The following is a 20763-nucleotide window of genomic DNA, read 5'->3' as shown; positions in this document are numbered from 1 at the left end:
GTGGGACACTTTATGGACTGAAAAGTAGGACAAGCTGCTTTTTGCTGCTTGAAGCAGCAGCAAACCTTATTCCATTTACAAAGAGAGAGAATTTTACTCTCTCTTGCCTTGTCCTAATGACAAGCCTCGCATCATCAAAAATTAGAATTCAGCACAAATTCTCTTTCAAATGCCCCCTTTTGCGTGTGGGAAAAAATGTGGAGAGGGAGGGCATTTTTAGGCCAGCATTAGTGCATAACACATGTGGCACCATAAGTATAACGGCATGGAAGCCAAATTGGTCACTAGGGGGAGATACACATCCATTTTTTAGCGTGAGTTGTAAGTATGCTGTTGAAAGGGCTTTGTTGTTTAAGACAGGGCCAGGGAACCTTGGGCCTGGGGACCAACGGCCCTCCAGGCCTCTGTATCTGGCCCTAGGGATTGGATCAGTTGTCCGATGTCGGTTCGAATGCTTTTTGTCAACCTAACAGGCCGGTATTGATACGAATTTGTTTTTTGTCTACTAGCCACCGTTTTTACCGATCTGGGTTTTTTTTTTCACTTGCAAAAAAAATTGATATTAATAGCAATATTTTGAAAGGAAATATCAATAAATGAAAGGATGCATCGATAAAATTATCGTTCTTAATACTAATATTTTAGAGGCTGGTTTTTTTAAAAGTTTTTGAAAATAGCTGCAGAAAACACATCATGACAATCCCATCCACAACGGTAGAGAATAAGGGAATTAATGGAACATTTGGTACCAAATCTGAATTGGGCACCTCCTTATCTCATGATTCTGTCCAGGCCACACCTGCTCCCCAGCCACATCCGCTCGCCCCAGGCTACACCCCTCGCCAGTCCTGCCTTTTGCCCACTTGAGGGTTTTTGCCTGGCTTGAATGAGCCCCTGTGTCTTGCTTGCTTGGATAGAGGATAGAAAAGGTTGCATGAGTGTGTATAGAAACTACCTGACTGTATAAAGGTAACATTTACCTTTGTTGCTGCAGCCGCTTTTGCCTTTGGCCCTGTCTATCACTGGCATGTGGCCCCGGAAAGATTGCCCAGAAGGGAGTGTGACCCTTGGGCTGCATAAGGTTGTTTAAGAAAAACAACCAAGAGTCTTGTGGCCCTCATGCTTTCCCCTCTGCAGCAGATTGCTAACCTAGAGACAGAAAGCGCATGGGTGATTCAGGACGGCCTGTTTGCTGAGCTTTCATTCTGATTTGTTTGTGGGGAGATTAGATGGCATCACATCAAAGTAAGTGTTACCCCACACTTTCCCCCCATCACTTCCCTCATCGCAAAAAGTCAGATCTTTTGAAGAAGTAGGCTTGTTGCACAAGGCCTCACTGTCAGCCTGAATTTGCCAGGATGTAATTGAATCCCACCCTGAAATAGTGACAGCCTGGAAGCACCCATGTTTAGAGGATTTGGTGGCTACTTTTTTGGATGTGCTGATGGGCCATTATGGAAGAGAGCCCTGGCCCTGCCTGGTTTGGGCCCTCTGCCTCCTCCTCAAAGTGACCCACCAGTAAAAGAATTTGCTGACCAATGGCAATTGGCAATGAGGGATAGAAGCTTTGGATTCCAGTTGAGCATAACTTGTGCATAGGAGCTATGTCGAATATTTTTTGTTCTTTTTAGCCCCCAAGTCACCTGGGGAGAAGACCCGCTACGACACGTCGCTTGGCCTGCTAACCAAGAAGTTCATCCACTTGCTCAGTGAGTCTGAAGATGGGGTGCTGGACCTGAACCGGGCTGCTGAGGTGCTGGATGTCCAGAAGCGGCGCATCTATGATATCACCAATGTCCTGGAGGGGATCCAGCTCATTCGCAAGAAATCCAAGAACAACATTCAGTGGATGTAAGTGCCTTGGGGAAATTGGAGACATACACCCACACACCCATGCTGGTTAGACTGTACTCTCTCCCAGTGAGACTGGCAAAAGCCCAAAGGGACTCGATAGGAATCTGGGGTCTGTTTCACAGTGACAGCACTTGAAGTATGCCTGTGTGCCACTAACAGGCTCTTGCCTTCACTGCACACACCCCTTTCCAATCTCAAAGCCGTCCCTGCTCTTAACAGGAGATGCTTCACCTTGTTCTTCCGCAGCAAAAGCAGAATGGAGTAACATCAGTAAGGTCTCATCCACACCATACATTTCAAGCACTCTTATACCACTTTAACAGTCATGGCTTCCCCCCAAAGAATTTTGGGAAATGTAGTATGTCAAGGGTCTCCGAATAACTCTCAGCACCTTTAACAAACTACAGTTTCCAGGATTCTTGGGGGGAAGCCCTGACTGTTTAAAGTGACATAAGTGTGCTTTAAAATGTATGGTGTGGCTGTGACCTAGCTGTCCCGTATAGGGGAGTGTGTAACAAGCCTCTATGTGCAGTTGCATCCATGGGAGGAGGACGCAGTGGGAAGAGCTGGGACAAGTGGTGGGCAGTTGCCCTCCCCACACCCCGGAAGGGCCCATTTATCCACCCAAGAGCTGCCTCCCTCCCACGTTGCTGTAAAAATCCCCCTCCCTTAAGATGATGGGGACAACGTAACGGTAAAGGGAGCACGCCTACCTTTTTCTTTCAGCCCCACATATCTGGGTACACAGAGGGCACCCTCCGAATGAGCTGTTTATTGAGCATGCATTCTGATTTGCTTGTACATCGCTTACGCAGACCTTAGACGATGTCCGGTCTTCTCTGAGAATTCATTCTGATTTGTTTGCAGGGAGGTTACATGACAGTGAGCATTCTTCCTGCCTTAATCCTGATTTGCTTGTGGGCAGTTTTTACATCTTCCCATTCATCATGCATTCATTCCACATTTTCCAGTGTGTTTCCCTGTCATTGTTCTATCCGCAAAAAGTTTCTTCCTTAAGTGGACGCATTGTGCTCAAGGGGCAGAGTGCTTTCAAATGCACCTTAATTGTGCAAACCTTAATTTCCCAGGAGGCGCTTGAATCCCTCCCACAAAATCCTGACAGTCTGGAGGTGCCCAGAGAAGTATCACAATATTTGTAGTCCAGTATTTGTTTGAGACTAGGCCGGGGATGGAAAACCTGTGGCCCTCTAGATGTTGGACTGCAACTCCCATCAATCAGCATGCCCAATGGTCGGGGACAATGGGAGTTGTGGTTCAACATTAGGAGAGCCGCGGCTTCCCCAGCCTTGTCCTATGCAGAACCTCATTGATGCAACAGGAAAAAGAAATGCTTGCAGCACTCCTGTGTGTGAACTCTGTTTGATGCATCTCCTATTGCAACTTTTAATAGGGCACGTAGATTCATATGGGTATGTGTAATCCTGGGTCTGTCTGGCTAAGGGACTGTGCCCTGTGATTCTCAGGGGAGGGGCCTTCCCATCATCTGCTAGCTCATCCTTTTAACAGAGATGCCAGTATTTGTACATGACAGCTTCTGCATACAAAGCACACACAACTCCTTACCTGGAGTCCCTGTGACTGATTCCGGCTGCTGAAGAAAGTAGACAAATTGAAATGGGTTTAGAGGAGGGCTACACCAAGATGGTCTGGAGCAGTGTTCTTCAATTTTGGATCCCAGATGATGATGATGATGAAATTTGTATTTTGCCCTTCTTCCCAAAGGAGCTCAGGGCGGCAAACCACAAGCAATAAAGCAATAAAATCATCTTAAAAACAGTTCCAACACAGATGCAGACTGCGATTAAGATCTCTACTGAAAAGGCTTGTTGGAAGAGGAAGGTCTTCAGTAAGTGCTGAAAAGACAACAGAGACGGTGCTTGTCGAATATTTTAGGGGAGGGAGCGACAACTCATATCAGATGGTTGAAGAACACTGATCTGGGGAATGGAAAACAAATCCTGTAAGGAAAGATTGAAAGAAATGGGTATATTGAGCCTTTGGAAGAGAAGACTGAAGGGAGAAATGATAAGACTCTTCAAATACTCGTCACACAGAAGAGGGCAAAAATTTGTTCTTGACTGCTCCAGAGGGCAGAATTAGATCTAATGCATTTAAGTGACAGGAAGGTAGATTTTGGTTGAATATTGGGAAGAACTTCTTGACAGTAAGAGCAGTTCCCTGGAACCATTTGTCTAGAGAGTTGGTGAGCTTCCCCCTCATTGGAGGTCTTCAAGCAGAGGCTGGGCAACCATCTGTTGGGGATACTCTCGCTCTGGATTTCATGCATTGAGCAAGGATGTGAACTAGATGACTTGCAAGGATCCCTCCCAACTTTTCAATTTTACTATGGAGCTATTCTCTGTCTCCTGAAGGGGTGGCACACATCTTCCTTCAGAGCTGCATTGAGGGATTACAGACATTGAACGATGTGTGGTATATTTTCTATACTTTATATTTTTTTGACAATGTTATTATTTTGGCCTTTTGTGTTAAATCTGGTCTCTTTCAGTGGGCAGAGGTACTCTGCACATGCTCAGAATCCATGCCTTAAGTCTTTTTTTTCTTTTTAATAACCCTGTTATATTCTACATGTGCTCAGAGACATCCTGCAAAGGTGCCAGGATTTTGAAATGCAAAATTGGCTTAAAAGGGTTGCCTTACCCAATCGCTTTCTCCATGCCGTACATAATTTTATACACTTTTATCATGTCACCTCTTACTTGCTTTTTCTCTGAACTAAAATGTCCTAAATGCTGCAATCTTTCCTCGTAGGGGAGTCTCTTCATCCCCTTGATGGATGATTAATAAATGTTGATTATATAGTGATATTTCTTGACTATATTTCATTTGCCTTCCTAAGAATTTAGGTTGGGGCTTATGACAACTTCATAAGCTCATCAAGGGGTCAACAGGTGCCAGTGCGGTGGAGTGGTTAGACGTTAGAGTGTCACACTGGGACCTGGGAGACCAGGGTTCAAATCCCTGCTCAGCCATGAAACGCACTACGTGACTACAGGCCAGTCACTGTCTCTTAGCTGAACCTACCTCACAGGGTTGTTGTGAGGATAAAATGGAGAGGAAGAGAACCCTGTTTGAATACCATGTTGTGCTCCTTGGAGGAAAGATGGGGTGCAAATGTAAAAATCAATCAATCAATCACAGAAGTTTGGGAAACCCTGGCTTAGAGGTTTTAACGGTTACATAGTATAACGAATCCTGTTAAATAAATTTGGGGGGGGAAATGAATAAAGTTGGTTCTTGTGCAAATTCAGCAAAAGGCAGCTCTGCGCTCAGCCAGCATATCACTAACCTGCTGACCTTTGCTGCCCAGGGGAACGGGGATTTTTGAGGACTCCTCTGTGACAACGAAGCAGCAGTCATTGCGGAAGGAGTTGACGGAGCTCTCCAAGACTGAGCGGATGCTGGACAAGCTCATACATGAGTGCACGCTTCAGTTAAAGCATCTGACGGATGAGGAAACAAACCAGAGATATCCTTTTGGAGAGTCAGGACGCTAAAGGAGAAGTGGGGTGGAGGCCCAAGAGCTGGCTTCTGTGTCCGTAACAGAGGCCATCAACATGGTGACCTCCAGATATTATTGAACTACAGCTACCATCAGCCCAGCCAGCATGGCCGCTGGCCAGGCATGATTGGAGTTGGAGACCACGTTCATACCATACATTTATTCAGCTACTATTCCTCTTTTAAACAGTCATGGCTTCCCCCAAAGAATCCTAGGAAGTGTAGTTCGTTACAGCTCTGAGAGTTGTTAGGATACTCCTAGACCACTCATAGGCCTGCAGTTCCCAGAGTTCCATGGGAAGAGGGATTGACACACCATTCTGAGAACTGTAGCTCTGTGAGGGGAATAGGGGTCTCCTAACAACTCTCAGCAGCCTTAACAAACTACACTTCCCAGGATTCTTTGGGGGAAGCCATGACAGTTTAAAGTAGAATAAACTATTGGTGTGAATGTGGCTGGAGTCTGGCAGTGGCTGCAGCGCACCATGTTGGCTATCCCTAGTCCAGAGCAATTACATAGTATAGTCAGATAGTAATACAGGTGGTGGGGAGGTGACATATTTGAAGGTTTGCAGCTCTTATAATCTCCTTCAGGGAGTTAATCTTCTGAATGTTATCCCTATAATGTTTGTAAAGGTCTCTGTAGAAGACTTCATGTAGAAAGAAAAAACCTACAGCTGGGCTGGGGAACCTGTTGCCCTCCAGATGTAACTGGACTCCAATTCTCATCAGCCCTGGCCATTTGCCATGCTGTCTGGGGCTGATGGGAGTTGGAGTCCAACAACTGGAGGACCACAGGTTCTCCATCCCTGACCTAAAGAGAGACAATGGGCATGGAATGCTGACAGAATGGCTGGAACACTGATGTGGGGACGGAGTGGAATATCCTGAAAAAGGGTATGGCAGGCTGGGCTAGAACCCTGAACAATAGTGTTCTACACTACAACATTTTGCTGCAGATCCCATTTGCTCTGAACGTACTAGGTGGTGTAGGTGAAATCTCCTCGTTTTGGTTCCAGTTCAGGGTTCGCTTGACTGTTGTCCCTTGGCTCATCGAGGAGGCCCGATGTTCTAAATGATCACATACAGAAATGTTCAGACATGTATGCCTGTAGCGGAGAAGAAGATACCTTGATATCTTGTCTACCTTCTTGTTCCTCACAGAGTTTCTCCTCCCCCCCCCGCATCCCTGATAGCAGAGAAAAGAACACAAACATACAATTTTACTACCAAGCAGCAAGATTTTCCCTAATCAGGGTAGGCGACATAGTTCCTCCAGACACTGTTGGATTCCATTTCCTGTCAACCTCGGCCACTATGGCCAGTGGCTAAGCATGGTGAGAGTTATAGTCCAGTTACATCCAGAGGACACCGTGTTGGCTATCCCAGCCCTAGCTGGTTTTGGGATATGGGTATCTGTGGTTTTCTTTAACTTCTGCCTCTCCCGTGTCCTACATTAGCATATGTCACATATCAGGATGTTCGTGCCATCAACAACTTCAACGAACAGACAGTGATTGTGGTCAGAGCCCCACCAGAAACCCGGCTGGAGGTGCCAGATGTTTGTGAGGTGAGATTGCTGGGGGGGTGTGTGTGGCAAAAGCATACTTTTTGCCATTCTCTTGGTAGCATTGGCCTGGGCCATACAGTGACCAATTAGTACAAGCGACCATGAGGCAGTCTGGATGACATAAGGCATGAGGTAGTGGCTGCACAGCGATTTCTAGCTGCACAGGGGGTGGTGTTGGTGAGGGTGGTGGGGGTACATGGAGTCGCTATTCCTGGGGTGAGGTGGTAGGATTGGTGCGTGAAGCATGCATGGGTGGAAGCCCCTGGTTAACAGTAGTTTCCTGGCTCATATGAAACAGGAAACTGGTTAATTAGAGATTTCTTGACTTGATTGCTTGGGCTGGGAAGAGAGGAGTGAAGGGGTTCCGTGCGTGGGCAAAAGGCTCACTAAGGTGAGATACAGTCTGACTCAGGCATGTTGCTCGGTGGTATAGCACCAGTTTTGCACACAGAACGTCCAAGGTTCAATCTGCGCATCTCCGGTTTAAAGGATCAGTTAGCAGATGATGGAAAAAGTCACCTCTCTGACTGAGACCTTGGAAAGCTGCTGCCTGCGAAAGTAGCCAGTACTAAACTAGATGGACAAAAATAGTCTGACCTGAAACAAGGTCGCTTCCTATGTCTTGTATGAGATTGCAGAAAGCAAAACACTTCAAAAATGCTTCTTTTAGGTTTATTTATATGTAATTTTGTAAAAAATAGTTCAAAACCATTGGGTTGTCTCTAACAATCTGAGTAGACCAATTGGGTTGTCTCCAGTGCTAGTCCTACTCAGAGTAGACCCATTGAAATTAATGACCGTGCTGGAGGTAGGCCCATTAATTTCAGTGAGTCTATTTTGAGTAAAACTTAGTTGGATACAACCTACTGAAATGAAATGAGCATGACTGATTTAGGTCCATTGATTTAAGCGGGCTTATTCTGAATAGACCCTATTTGGATACAAGCCTTTGGAATTGGAAGCCTGTCAACAGAACAATGAAAAGAAATTGTAGTATGACGTAACAGATCTCCACAGGAAGCGGACTGCAGAGCTGCAGTGCCACCACTGATGAGGCCACGTTTCTTGTGGTCATTTGCCTAACAGTCCATGATGGTCACACAGAGAGCTAAGCTTCGTGGTAATGGTAGCTGAACGGAAGTGCCTTACTGGTCCATTCCTGCTTTAGAACAACCTTCCCCAACCTGGTGCCTCTCCATTTGTTTTGGACTACAAGTCTCATTATCCCCTAATCATTGGTCAAAGGTAAAACACCTGGTGGGCACCAGGTTAGGGAAGCCTGTCTTAGATGTTGCCACACCTCAAACAAAAAGTTGAAACTGGTGCCTCTTCTGCTCTATAGATATAAGCTCATTTTTTTAAAAAATGGCACACAGAGATAAGAAGCTGGGAGCAGGAAAGCCACGCCCGCTCTGGAATCTGCTGCCTGAAGTGGAGGCTGCTAGCTTGATCTCTTTAAGCAACTATACCATCTGAGCACTGATTTGGGAAGACCCAGCATAACATAGAGGCCAAGAGACCGTTCTGTGGTCCTTGATTCAAATCTCACAGCTGTCATCAACTTAAAGGATCGCCGTTAGCAAAGCCACTTTTATTTCAGTCTCTTCCCCCCCCCCAAAAAAAAACCCTGCAATATTGGGATACTAATACTTGCCTACATTACAGTGTTGTAAGGATTATGTCTCAGTTCAAACATCACGCCAAACTATGGTTTGCTCTAACTGTAGTATAGAACTCTCAGACCGTGATTATGCAGATAGGAGCATTGGAAAGCTTCCTTGACCATATAGTGTCAGTCTGGCCCAGTATTGTCTGCTCTGACTGGCAACAGCTTTCCAAAGTCTCAGGCAGGGGCCTCTCCAATTATTTGCTCCTTTTTAACTGGTGATGTGTGGGATTGCATTGGGCTATTTGCCCATCTAGCCCAATATTGTCCACTCTGACTGGCAGCAATTTAAGTAAAGGCATTTCCCATGTCATGTGGTCTGCCAGGAGGCGATAGCCTAGCCTTCCCTCCCTTTGCCTCACTTGAGACCCCAGTGGGCTGTGTTTGGCTTGGTCAGTGACAGATTGTGCTCTGGTCCAGGGGTGAGGAACCTCTGGCCTCACAGCCAAATATAGCCCTCTAGGCTTCTCTGGCCCTCAGGACTCTCCCCAAGCCACACACCCCACTGCCCCTGCTTCATGCCCTAAATGTTTTTGCCTGGATGGGTTGTGCCCTTGCACTCTGATAATGCCCCTTGCTTTTCTGTATGGAAGATAGAGAGGAGAATGGGAGGGTGTCTAAAAACTAGCATACTATACAAAGGTAAAAGTCACGTTTGTTCACCGTCTTTTGTCTCTGGCCCCGCTAGGGTTGCCAGGCTCATGGCCTGAGACTGATCCTGTATCTTTAGGAGAAGAGAAAGTCAGCCAAGTGCAGGTGTTCTTGCAACCCTGTAATGGGAAAAACCACAAGGTGGAATTCTCCCTTCCCCCTGCACAGCTTTTAAAGATACAGAAGACCTCTTGGTTGCCAGGCCCAGCCTCCAAGAGGTCTTCTGTAACTTTAAAAGCTGTGCAGGGGTTTTTTCCCATTACAGTGTTGCAAGAACACCTGCACTTGGCTGACTTTCTCTTCTCCTAAAGATACAGGATCAGGCCATGAACCTGGCAACCCAAGGCCCTGCCCATCACTAGTATGTGGCCCTTGGAAGGTTGCCTAGAAGGGAATGCGGCCCTCAGGTTCAACAATGTCCCCGCCTCTGCTCTAGCCTTACACAGTTTTCCTCTTTTTGTCTGGCCAGGAGAATGTCCAGCTCCACCTGAAAAGCATCAATGGCCCCATCGAGGTGTACCTGTGTCCTGAGGAGATTCTGGAGGAGAGCCCTGCCAAGGAGGGCAGTTTCCCTGCTCCAGCACCCCAGGAGAGCAGCAACCCCCCAATGGTGAAAGGTAAAATCAGACGGATCTGCATAGCGGATGTCTTGGCACTGTTGCGATGATGTGTTTTATTTCGCAAAATGCATCTGTATATCCTACCTTTCCAACAAGGGCCCCCAAGCTGGTTTGTTTGCATGCAAGGCTGGGGATGGTGAGAGGATAGAGCCCTGGGCAAAACACCTTCTGTTGAGCCCCTTTCTTCTTCACCTGACAGTAGCACCCATCATCCAGGTCTTGGGCCACATTCACACCATACATTTATTCCACTTTAAGAATCCTGGGAAGGGTAGGTCATGGAGCCTCATTTAAATTCCCTACAGTGCCCTGCGCTGCTGGGCAACCCCAAAGCCTTGTGAGGAATTAAAGTGGCCATTCCTGTGATGCTGTCACTGACCTCCCAAGTGAGGCAAAGCAAGCCCTTTTGCAGGACACAGGCTGAATGCAAGGGAAGTCTCTGTGCAGGATTCAGGCTGTGTTATCTTAGAGCAGAGCTCAAATGTTGTCTCGGCAACAGTTAGTCTTAGGCTGAGTTTTATATAAAGGGAGCAGCTCTGTCTCAGTAAGCTCTGCCTTTACTGAAAGATGCCTATTCAGTTAAAGGCTCTCCGCTCTCTTCGGCAGCCTTTTCCTCCGATGGAGTGGGAAAGACACTGGTTGTGCTGGGGCTGCTGTGATTGAGTCAGAGGGCTGCAGTGCAACACCCCCAGGCCAGAGGGGCACTGGTACCACGGGTTCTTCTTGCAGATGGGCTTCTGGGTGGGCCCTGTGTGCAATTCCCCTTCTGATTCAGAGCCCTCAACCTCATCTCCTTAAGAAGGGGAGTGTGGTCCCAGGGTTGCATTCATTTCATTTCATTTCATTTCATTTTATTAAATTTATATACCGCCCATAGCCGAAGCTCCCTGGGCGGTTCACAACAATCGGCATAAAATACAATGAAACACATATTTAAAACAGTTATTTTAAAAGCTTAAAATTTAAATTTAAAACATAAACATTTTTACACATACTAAAATGCCTGGGAAAAGAGGAAAGTTTTAACCTGGCGCCCGAAAGATAGTAATGTCGGCGCCAGGCGTACCTCGTCAGGAAGACTATTCCATAATTCGGGGCCGCCACTGAGAAGGCCCTCTTTCTTATCGCCACCCTCCGAGCCTCCCTCTGAGTAGGCACCCGGAGGAGGGTCTTCGATGCTGAGCGTACGGGTAGGTTCATATCGGGAGAGGCGTTCCATCAGGTATCGTGGTCCCGCACCGTATAAGGCTTTATAGGTTAAAACCAGCACCTTGAACCGGGCCCGGAAACATATAGGCAGCCAATGCAAGTGGGCCAGAATCGGTGTTATATGTTCGGACCGCCTGGGCCCTGTTATCAATCTGGCCGCTGCATTTTGCACGAGCTGCAGTTTCCGAATCGTCTTCAAAGGCAGCCCCACGTAGAGCGCATTGCAGTAATCTAGTTTAGAGGTTACCAGAGCATGGACAACTGAAGCGAGGTCATCCCTATCCAGATAGGGGCGAAGTTGGGCCACCAAACGAAGTTGGTAAAAGGCACTCCGTGCCACCGAGGCTACTTGATCCTCAAGTGACAGTGAAGGTTCTAAAAGAACTCCCAAACTACGAACCTGCTCCTTCAGGGGGAGTGTAGAACAGGTTGAACATCCACCATCCGGTCGGGAGAACCTCCCACTAACAGCATCTAGGTCTTGTCTGGATTAAGCCTCAGTTTATTAGCTCTCATCCAGTACATTGTCGCAGCCAGGCAACGGTTCAGTACATTGACAGCCTCACCTGAAAAAGATGAAAAGGAGAAGTAGAGCTGCGTGTCATCAGCATACTGATGGCAACGCACTCCAAAACTCCTGATGACCACACCCAGGGGCTTCATATAGATGTTAAAAAGCATGGGGGACAAAACTGACCCCTGTGGAACCCCATACTGGAGTACCCGGGGTGTCGAGCAGTGTTCCCCAAGCACTACCTTCTGGAGATGACCCGCCAAGTAGGAGCGGAACCACTGCCAAGCAGTGCCACCAACTCCCAAATCAGCGAGTCTCCCCAGAAGGATACCATGGTCGATGGTATCAAAAGCCGCTGAGAGATCAAGGAGAATCAACAGAGTCACACTCCTCCTGTCTTTCTCCCGACAAAGGTCATCATACAGGGCGACCAAGGCTGTCTCCATACCAAAGCCAGGCCTGAAACCCGATTGAAATGGATCTAGATAATCGGTTTCATCCAAGAGTGTCTGGAGCTGGCTGGCAACCACTCATTCGAGGACCTTGCCCAGGAATGGGACATTTGCTACCGGCCTGTAATTGTTAAGATTTTCTGGGTCCAAGGACGGTTTCTTCAGAAGTGGTCTTACCACCGCCTCTTTCAGGCAGCTAGGGACCACTCCCTCTCGCAATGAGGCATTTATCATTTCCCTGGCCCAGCCGGCTGTTCCATGCCTGCTAGCTTTTATTAGCCAAGAGGGGCAAGGGTCCAACTTAGAAGTGGTTGCACGCACCAATCCAAGCACCTTGTCAACGTCCTCAAGCTGTACCAACTGAAGCTCATCCAAAGCATCAGGACAATGCCGTGCTCTGGATACCTCATTTGATTCAACTGCTGTAACATTGGAGTCTAAGTCCCGACGGATGCAAAAGATTTTATCCTGGAAGTGCCTAGCAAATTCATTACAGCGGTCCTCAGATGATTCCACCGAGTCCCTAGGGCCAGAAGACAATAGCCCATGGACAACTTTAAAGAGTTCCGCTGGACAGCAAATAGATGCTTTAATAGTGGCAGCAAAATATTGCTTTTTTGCTGCCCTTATTGCCTCTGAGTATAACTTAGTATAGGCACTTACCAGTGCATGATTGCATCCATCAGGAGTTCGCCTCCATCTGCACTCCAGCCGCCTCCTATACTGTTTTGTCGCTCTCAGCTCCGGAGTATACCATGGAGCGGCATGAGCTCTACAAAGGAAAGGGCGCGCAGGAGCGATCGTGTCAACAGCCTGGGTCATCTCTGTATTCCACAGTTCAACCAGGGTTTCGACAGGAGCGCCAGCCCTATCAGCCGGAAAACTCCCCAGAGCCCTTTGAAAATCATCAGAAGTCATAAGTCTCTGGGGGCGGACCATCTTAATAGATCCCCCACCCTTACAGAGGGGAAGAGCCGCTGTAAGTCTAAACCTCAACAAGCGATGATCTGTCCATGACAGAGGGACTGATGTAAAACTCCCTACCATCAGATCATCATCTCCATGTCCAGTTGCGAAAACCAGATCTAGAGTATGGCCTGCTACGTGTGTTGGGCCAGTAACATATTGGGACAGCCCCATGGTTGTCATAGAAACCATGAAGTCCTGAGCCGCTCCAGATAAGGCGGCCTCGGCATGGATGTTGACATCCCCCAGCATCATCAGTCTGGGGGATCTCAGCAGTACATCCGAGACTACCTCTGTCAGCTCAGTTAGGGAGTCCGTTGGGCAGTGGGGTGGGCGGTACACCAACAGAATCCCCAATCTGTCCCACTGACCCAACACAAGATGCAAACATTCCAGACCAGTAGTCACATGGACAGGGTGCTTGGAGAGGGGGATGGAATTCCTATAGACCACAGCAACCCCCCCTCCCCAACCTTCAGATCTACCCTGATGCTGAACCGAGTATCCCAGTGGGCACAGCTGGGAGAGGCCAACTCCTCCCTGCTCGCCCACCCAGGTCTCAGTTATACATGCCAGATCGGCAGCCTCATCCACAATTAAATCATGGATGAGGGAGATTTTATTATGTACCGATCTGGCATTTAAAAGCAGCATCCGGAGATCTGAGGGCTGGCTGATACGGCAACCAGCGAACCTGTGGTTGTGGGGAAGACTGGAACGAGGCACAGCCATTAGTTGTCTGGGCCGAGTTCCCCTCACCTGGCAAGTCTTCCGCACAACACCATATCTCCCTCTACCCATCACTACACCAATTGGGGCCCCCTCAAGTCTTCCCACTCGGCTCTGAATCCTCTCTCCCAGGCACATAATACAAACCCAGATTTGCAACAGGACCCAGGCACAATACAAGGCAGGCGTCAAGGGTGGGTCCTCCTGGGGTCCTGGCAGCTGTCCAAGGATGCTGTATGTGGAGGCTAGGCCTGATGCATGTGTGCAGGGGCGCACACAAAACTCAAGGAGCCACTTGCAATCTCATTAGCGACTGTGCAGGTGTTTGGTCAGCCCCTTATCCCCGAGATCCACTTGACTCTTTGTTTGCCCTCTCCCTGTGGACCTGATCCACGCCACTGAGATCAAGAGGAGGCACTTTTTTCTCCTTGCTTAGAGAGGGCAGGGAAAGGGGGCAGTAACAGGGAGGCGGAGGAGCAGGACTTCAGTACTGGTGGGGTCATGTGTAGCCAGTGATGCCAACCTCTTGACACCGGCCTTGGATGCTCCCCTACTATGCTCACGCACAGCCTTTCTTCCAGTGGAGGCTGGTCCATGAGGGCAAACGAGGCGGTGCCCCACCAACCTCATTCTGCCCCTAGCCAGGCCCCACCTGCCTGCCTTCTTACAACCACTCCAGAGGGTGGCCCAGCCTGCCAACTTTGTTTCCCCATTGCCCCTTGTGGAACTCAGCAGGGAGGAGGACGGGGACTTGCCAGTCATTGGCTGTGGCTCCACCTACTCTTTGGGCTCCCAGCTTTCTGCCCCACCAGTCCCATTGTGCACCAGCTGCCACTGCTTTCCCTCTCTTTGTTTTTCCCCAGCCGAGTCGGGGAAGACGGAACTGCCAAGCTGCCTGATGGAGGGGGAAGACGGCTTTCTCGAGCTGCCCCACCACCTTTTGCAACAGACTGAGGACCAGCTCCCTTCTGCTTCCTACGGTGACGTGGGCCCCTTTGTCACTTTCTCCCCTCCCCTCGACCAAGAGGACTACCTGTGGGGGCTGGAGGAGAGCGAAGGCGTGAGCGACTTATTTGAGGCTTATGACTTGGGTGACCTGCTAAAGAACTGAAGTCTGGGATCCTGGGCCCTTTTTATGGTGCTAATAATATTCCCTCCACTCCAAAGCCTTGGACCTTTTTGCTTTGAAGTGCCTGCTTGTGTTTTGGCCCAACGCAACCCAGCCGTGGAGGTCCCCGCAAGCAGTTCTCTCAAACTCAAGAAAGATTCTTGTTCAACTCAGGCTTTCCCTAAACAGTCAATGACTGGGTGCCTGCCTCGATAGAATGAGGAGCACCAGGGCTGCTATGGGGAACCCTCTTTCCTTCCGGGCACCCCAGAAAAATGCCCTGTTGCAAGTTGGATGGTGGTTCCTCCATCCCTCTCACACTGCAGGCAGAGAATATCCTCAGGTGTCTGACTTTTCTAGGAACTCTAGAAACCTTAACTATGACACATCCTTGTCCTGCTCTGATTTCTCACCGGGGCAGAAATGGTCAGTCTAGGCCAGTACTGGTGGTACTTGTGGGCCAGCAAAGCAACTACACCATCCCAACAATAGATTTGAGAGGAAGCCATTTTCTCAGTTTATGAAGTGATGGGTCCATCTGCCTGGAGATTTAATACTTTAAACAACTTCAAAGAGCTTCTGTTGCTGCTGTGGTTCTTTGCCAATAACAGTGTTGTAGCATGATGTGTCTGAGCTAAAAGCTTGCCCTGGTGCAGCTGATTCAACTTGAAACTCAACTTCCAGCATGCCTGGTATGAAGATGCAAGGTCATGTGTGAATGTACCATGTGACATTCTTGATGGCCAGGGAGGCCCTCTGGCCCACCAGATTTTGGACTGCAGCTCTAATCATTCCTGACCATAGGGTCAGGTTGGCCATGGGTGATGGGAGTTGTAGTCCAACAACGTCTGGAGGGCCACAGGTTCCACAGCCCTGCTGTACCAGGAGGGTAGATAAAGGGAGGTTCCCTTTGTCTCATAGAACAAAGTGAGGTCAGCTTATTTTCTGCAGGGTTGCTAAAGGCTGATGTCTAAAATTTAATTAATAAATAAATAAATAAAAGGGGCAGTATGCATCCCTTGTTAAGATCTTTTGAAGATGCTACCCTGTGCTTGTGTGACTGGATCCATGCAAAATAATTTCACCTCTTAAGAGCACCAGGTTCACATCAGCCCCTTGGCTGCTTCATCTCGTGGTTGGAGCCATTTCTGGTCAATGGAACACAGTTCCTTGCTTCCGACCGTTATGTCTGGAGCAAAGCATTCTTCCTTTTGCTATAGCCCTCATTCCATGTTGAGTTACACCAGAGAGTAATCCCTTGTCATTCATAACTGCCTGTTTGCGGTAGCTCTGTGCTTTAAGGTATTGGAGGAAGTAAGCTTGGAGGATCGGATCTCTTAAAACAGGGCAGGGAAGCTCTTGGCCCTCCAGATGTTGTTGGGACTCCTGTTATCCCTGACCCTGACTGTTGGCCATGCTGCCTGGGGTTGATGGCAGCTGGAGGATCCCAACATCTGGAGATGTTGCAGATTGCCCAACCCTGCCTTAAAGCCGGATGTTCAATTACATTTTAGTCTGGTTTTTTTCCATGGTCACCAAATCCTCCTGCCTTACACAGCCTTAATTCTCGGTAAGGGGCTCGTTGTCTTTGGTACCGAAGGCGGCTGCTCCGTTCCTTAATTTTGCCCAGTAACTGAGCCAACAAGGCTTCTCTCTCTCAATCCACCCTTCCCTGTGACCAAGAAATACAAAATAGAGAAGAGAGGGAGAGCTGTTTAACCGGACTGATACCGCTGCAGGGCGTAGGCAGCTTTGGAGCGGCACAGAACTCGCCCTGATGGGTTCTACGCAGCTTAAAAGCTTGCAGATTCTTACTCCTGCATTCATTCCCCTCTGGGAGCTGATGACTGTACAGTTGTAATGTGTCAGTGCAGAGCTAGACTTGACATGAGGCAGCCCCAGAGAAAAGCATCTTCTCATCCTCCCCAAATATGTTTAGTGAAACTTCCAGGGTATCATATTGTGTGGGGAGCTTTCCCACCTTTGCTCCACATATGGGCAGGTGTGGGTGTCAAATTGCGGCACAACAATAATAGAGCCAAGCAGCTAGTTTCTCTAGATAGTATAGAGCGAGTGGGGGGTGCAGTCTAGATACAGGGATGCTGCTAATATCCAATTGTGCCCTAATGGAGCCCCAGCTATCTATAGTGCAGGGGTGGGGACATCCAAGAACATCTGGAGGGGGCCACAGGTTCCCTATACCTACTGAAGGGAATGCATACTTCCTCAGGGAACAAGGATTTCATTAATGCTGATACTCCTGACCAAATATCATGCATTCTTTAGAGGTGGTGGTAGTGCTGCCTTGAATCAAGTTCTTTACTTAGATTTTTATTGTAAATGAGAGTGCCTGAGCCTGGAGGGTTTGTAACACCCTCCTTACAACCTCATTTACTCTGAATCCTTAGGATTGCAGCTGTAGTGATTTATTGGGGGTGTCTGCCACCGCAGGTGCCATTCATGCTAGGGAGCAATTGAGAGGGAAGTCGGCTGCTAACTTTACAGTGGATAGGGCCCAGCCAACCGTCAACCTGCCTGGTGCTTGCCTCACCTTTAAAGCACAAATCCTGCGCCAATTTGAACAGATCCTCAATCGCACATACCCCTTGTTCACATGGCATGTGACCCTGAGTTCCATGAATGGGTCAAGCAGGCCTTTAAATCGTTGAAGGATTTGAGCCATAGGCTTTATTCCAATGATAGCTTCTTCCATGGCTGATTTAGGCTGAGTTCTCAATGAGGCAGTAAACCTATATCTGGGCTATATACCACTTTAGGCTGCGGGCAGAACTGGCATGATAGAATGCTCCCCCATATTTATTTTTAAAGTCCCTGCATGGGGAAAATTAGATGTGAAGCCTTTCAGTCTGGCTTTTTCTCCTGGTATGGTAGTTTTCTGCTTTCAAAGTTTTCTTAGTTTTGTTAATGGCGCACTTAGTCATGTGGGTTCCTCACCAACACTTTGAAATGTTATCATCCAGGCAGATAGAGGTCTCCCATCTCGGTAAGAACTAGGATTTTGTTAGAACACTAAATAATCAGAAGTGTGAGGGTGGGGACTAAGAAAGTGAGACTGACTAGCACTGGGTTTATGTGTTGCAGTTGCTGCCTTAGATTGTGCCACCTGCTGCAGATATCAGCCAATTGGGACTAGCGGGGATCAGCTTGATGCAGTCCTGCATGGCCTTGGGTAACAAGTATACTGCATGAATGCATCCTTTTCTTGGGAAACAAACAAATAGACCCTCCTTTGGGACACTTCCTTTCTTGAGACAATACGTTTGCAAGCCTGGAAAGTGTGCTGTGTTTTATGAATTAGGGTTGCACTGAATTCTATCCATGAAAATGTTGAGGGCGAAAGTTGTTTTCAGGAGGAGGGAGGATTTTGTGAACATAGTTTATCTTTTTCATTGTTGTTTGCACCATCTGCAGCTTTAGAACCACTTTAAAACCAAAAACAGGCTTCTTAAGGCGCCCCAGCCAATCAGGGATCATCTCGCATTTTGATGTCACATCACCATATGGCCAATAAAGCCACTTGTGTGGCACGCCTCTCTCTGTAAACATATTAATTTTCCCTGACTCTTTAAAAAGTTACTTTTTTAAAACAATAGAAAAAGTGTACCAATGCAAATGCACTTTTGTGTGTGTGTGTGTGTGTGAGAGAGAGAGAGAGAGAGAGAGAGAGAGAGAACTTTGTAATTTGCCCAAGACTTTCCTTTGGCTTGCCGCTCAAAATGGCGAGGGATTTTTTTTCCCTAGCTGGAAACAGTAACTTCATCAGCTGCAGAAATGCTGGGTCGGAGGCTGATAGCAGTGCTGTCCATTTTAATAAGCCCTCCCTGTGTTGTGAATGGCATGTAGATGACATTTGTTGCAAAAATGAGTTAGCTGTTGTGTGTGTCTGAGTGATCAAAAAGTGCGTTTGTTGGGGGAGGAGAAAGACTGGGCCATTTGAATGAGTAACTTAAGCCACTTCCATGCAAGGTTGGGAGAGTCCAGGATTAGGCTTTGTCTTCTAGTTACAAAGGTGTGCATGAGATCTCTGGGATGAGCTGGTTCCTTAAACATCGTGCCCCCTCCCACATACACACACTGTCTGCAGTATTCATTTTGTCCTGAGCAATCCCTTAACCAGCGTCCTTTTCAGAAATGAGCATATGATTGAGAGTCCTTGGTACAAATGGAGGTCTATTTCTATCTGTGATAGACAGCTGATGGAGAACATGCTGTCCTGTCACTTTTAAAAAAAATGTACACTGGAGGTCTGCTTGGATCAAATCTATCCTTCCTTCCTTGTCTCAAAAGCAATCCACCTGTACTGGCCACCTCTCCCTCCCTGAAAAGACAGTAAGGCAAGAGGCAGCAGGGCACATGAAGACAGAGTATACACCAGTGGTGCATTTCTGCTTTACCACCAGCCAGGCCACATGCAACATAAATGCTGCAGTGTGCTGTACTAACACAGCCAGATGCCTTGCACAAACTGAGAGAGCGCCCTTGAGTTCTTAAGCACGCTCATGTGACGCAGAACTGGAGGGCTAAACAGCACCCTTCCAGAGGCTAGATTCAGCCACCGGGCTACCAAGTTGCCAACCTTACTGTACAACCGTGGCAGCTCTTTAATTTGGTGTAGATCATCCTGGGGTTTATGTGGAAGGCTGGGAAAAAATGGATCAGTCTTGGGCAGAAATGCCACAATCTTGTTTTGGTTTTGGTTTTGAATCATTCCCGGGACATGCTTAAGGGCTATCTGTTATAGACCAGTTTGAAAATAAGCTTTTGGAACACAGATATGTCTTAACTGATTTCTTTGTATATATGAGGTTCTTTACTTTGTACATAGGAAAATGAATTGTAACTTTGGGGCTTCATCAGCCCTTCCATAATATCAAAGTTCTGCCACATTCAATTGCCTGTTGCTGTTTTGGAACTTGGCTTGTAGATCAGCCTTTCCAGACTGGGTGCTTTCCAGATGTTTTGTACTACAACTCCCATCAGCACCAGACAGCACAGTTGTAGTGCAAGACACCTGGAGGGAACCAGATTAGGGAAGGCTGTTTGAAAAATAATTAGTTCTCCAGGTTCCTCGTTTGCTGAGTGGATGTTTTTAACCAATTTCTCAAGCTAGATTTTAATACGGGTTGAGCGTGCATTAACAATAAATTTCAGCTCAACTTTGTCTTAATTCAGCGTATGTTCCGAGACGAGGGGGGAAGGACCGTTTTGATTCTTCAGTGCTTCCTCCTGTATAAGATATTTTTAAAAATCTTTCCAAATGTTCTTTTAGCCCAGCAGTGCAGCTGGCTTAGTCTTACATATTGTAAAAAGTTGTATATAATTATTGCACTGTATTTATAATGGAAACCCTCTTTGATACTGTTCTGCTGTGTGGTTTTTATGTTTTGTTTGAAACTGAGTATTTAAAGAGTTCTAGGTTTTCTGTGACATTTGGAATTTAGCCTGGTGGGTGAAGATGTATGTAAGCGGGGTTTTTTTGTTTTGTTTTAAACTTGAGGCACTTGATGATGTGTGTTTTGTGAACAAAAAAAGGAAATAAAATTTGTGAACAAAATGAGGGATTTTTTAAAGATTACAAGATCATTAGATTTTTTTTTTTGTATTTTGATGGTGGTGGTGGATGATTTCTAAACTTGTACCTCCCAAACTTTAACACAGGTGTCACCAGTGTGGTGACTATAGGCACCAGATACATGCCCGTGAGTGACTCCTATGGTGCCTATGAAAGGTCTCAGTAAATATCCCCTCAGAATCCACAATACGTGAGAGACTGCTTGCTCTTCCTGCCAGTCCATGACTGCACTGGCTTGGCCTGTCTAAGGCCACCTTAACCATGCCCACATATCATTTGATGCCCATA

General features: G+C 47.4%; 1 protein-coding gene across 2 annotated transcripts in view; it reads left to right on the top strand.

Annotated features, from left to right (window-relative positions):
* Positions 1-20456, top strand: part of E2F2 (E2F transcription factor 2) — a 57897-nt gene extending 37441 nt beyond the window's left edge. The window contains exons 3-7 of one of the 2 annotated variants that reach the window (XM_061596892.1): positions 1632-1851; positions 5207-5367; positions 6855-6967; positions 9754-9901; positions 14638-20456. In XM_061596892.1, the coding sequence (XP_061452876.1) occupies positions 1632-1851; positions 5207-5367; positions 6855-6967; positions 9754-9901; positions 14638-14885 (890 nt within the window). In that variant the 3' untranslated portion in view covers positions 14886-20456. Of the gene's footprint in view, positions 1-1631; positions 1852-5206; positions 5368-6854; positions 6968-9753; positions 9902-12820; positions 13147-14637 lie in introns of those variants that run through there. The other variant, XM_061596893.1, reaches the window with a different exon arrangement.
* The last annotated feature ends 307 nt before the right edge of the window (positions 20457-20763 follow it).

This window comes from Rhineura floridana, chromosome 15 (assembly GCF_030035675.1).
Source record: "Rhineura floridana isolate rRhiFlo1 chromosome 15, rRhiFlo1.hap2, whole genome shotgun sequence".
Lineage (NCBI taxonomy): Eukaryota > Metazoa > Chordata > Lepidosauria > Squamata > Rhineuridae > Rhineura > Rhineura floridana.
Note: the sequence above shows the minus strand (reverse complement) of the source record. Positions and strands in the feature narration are given on the sequence as shown.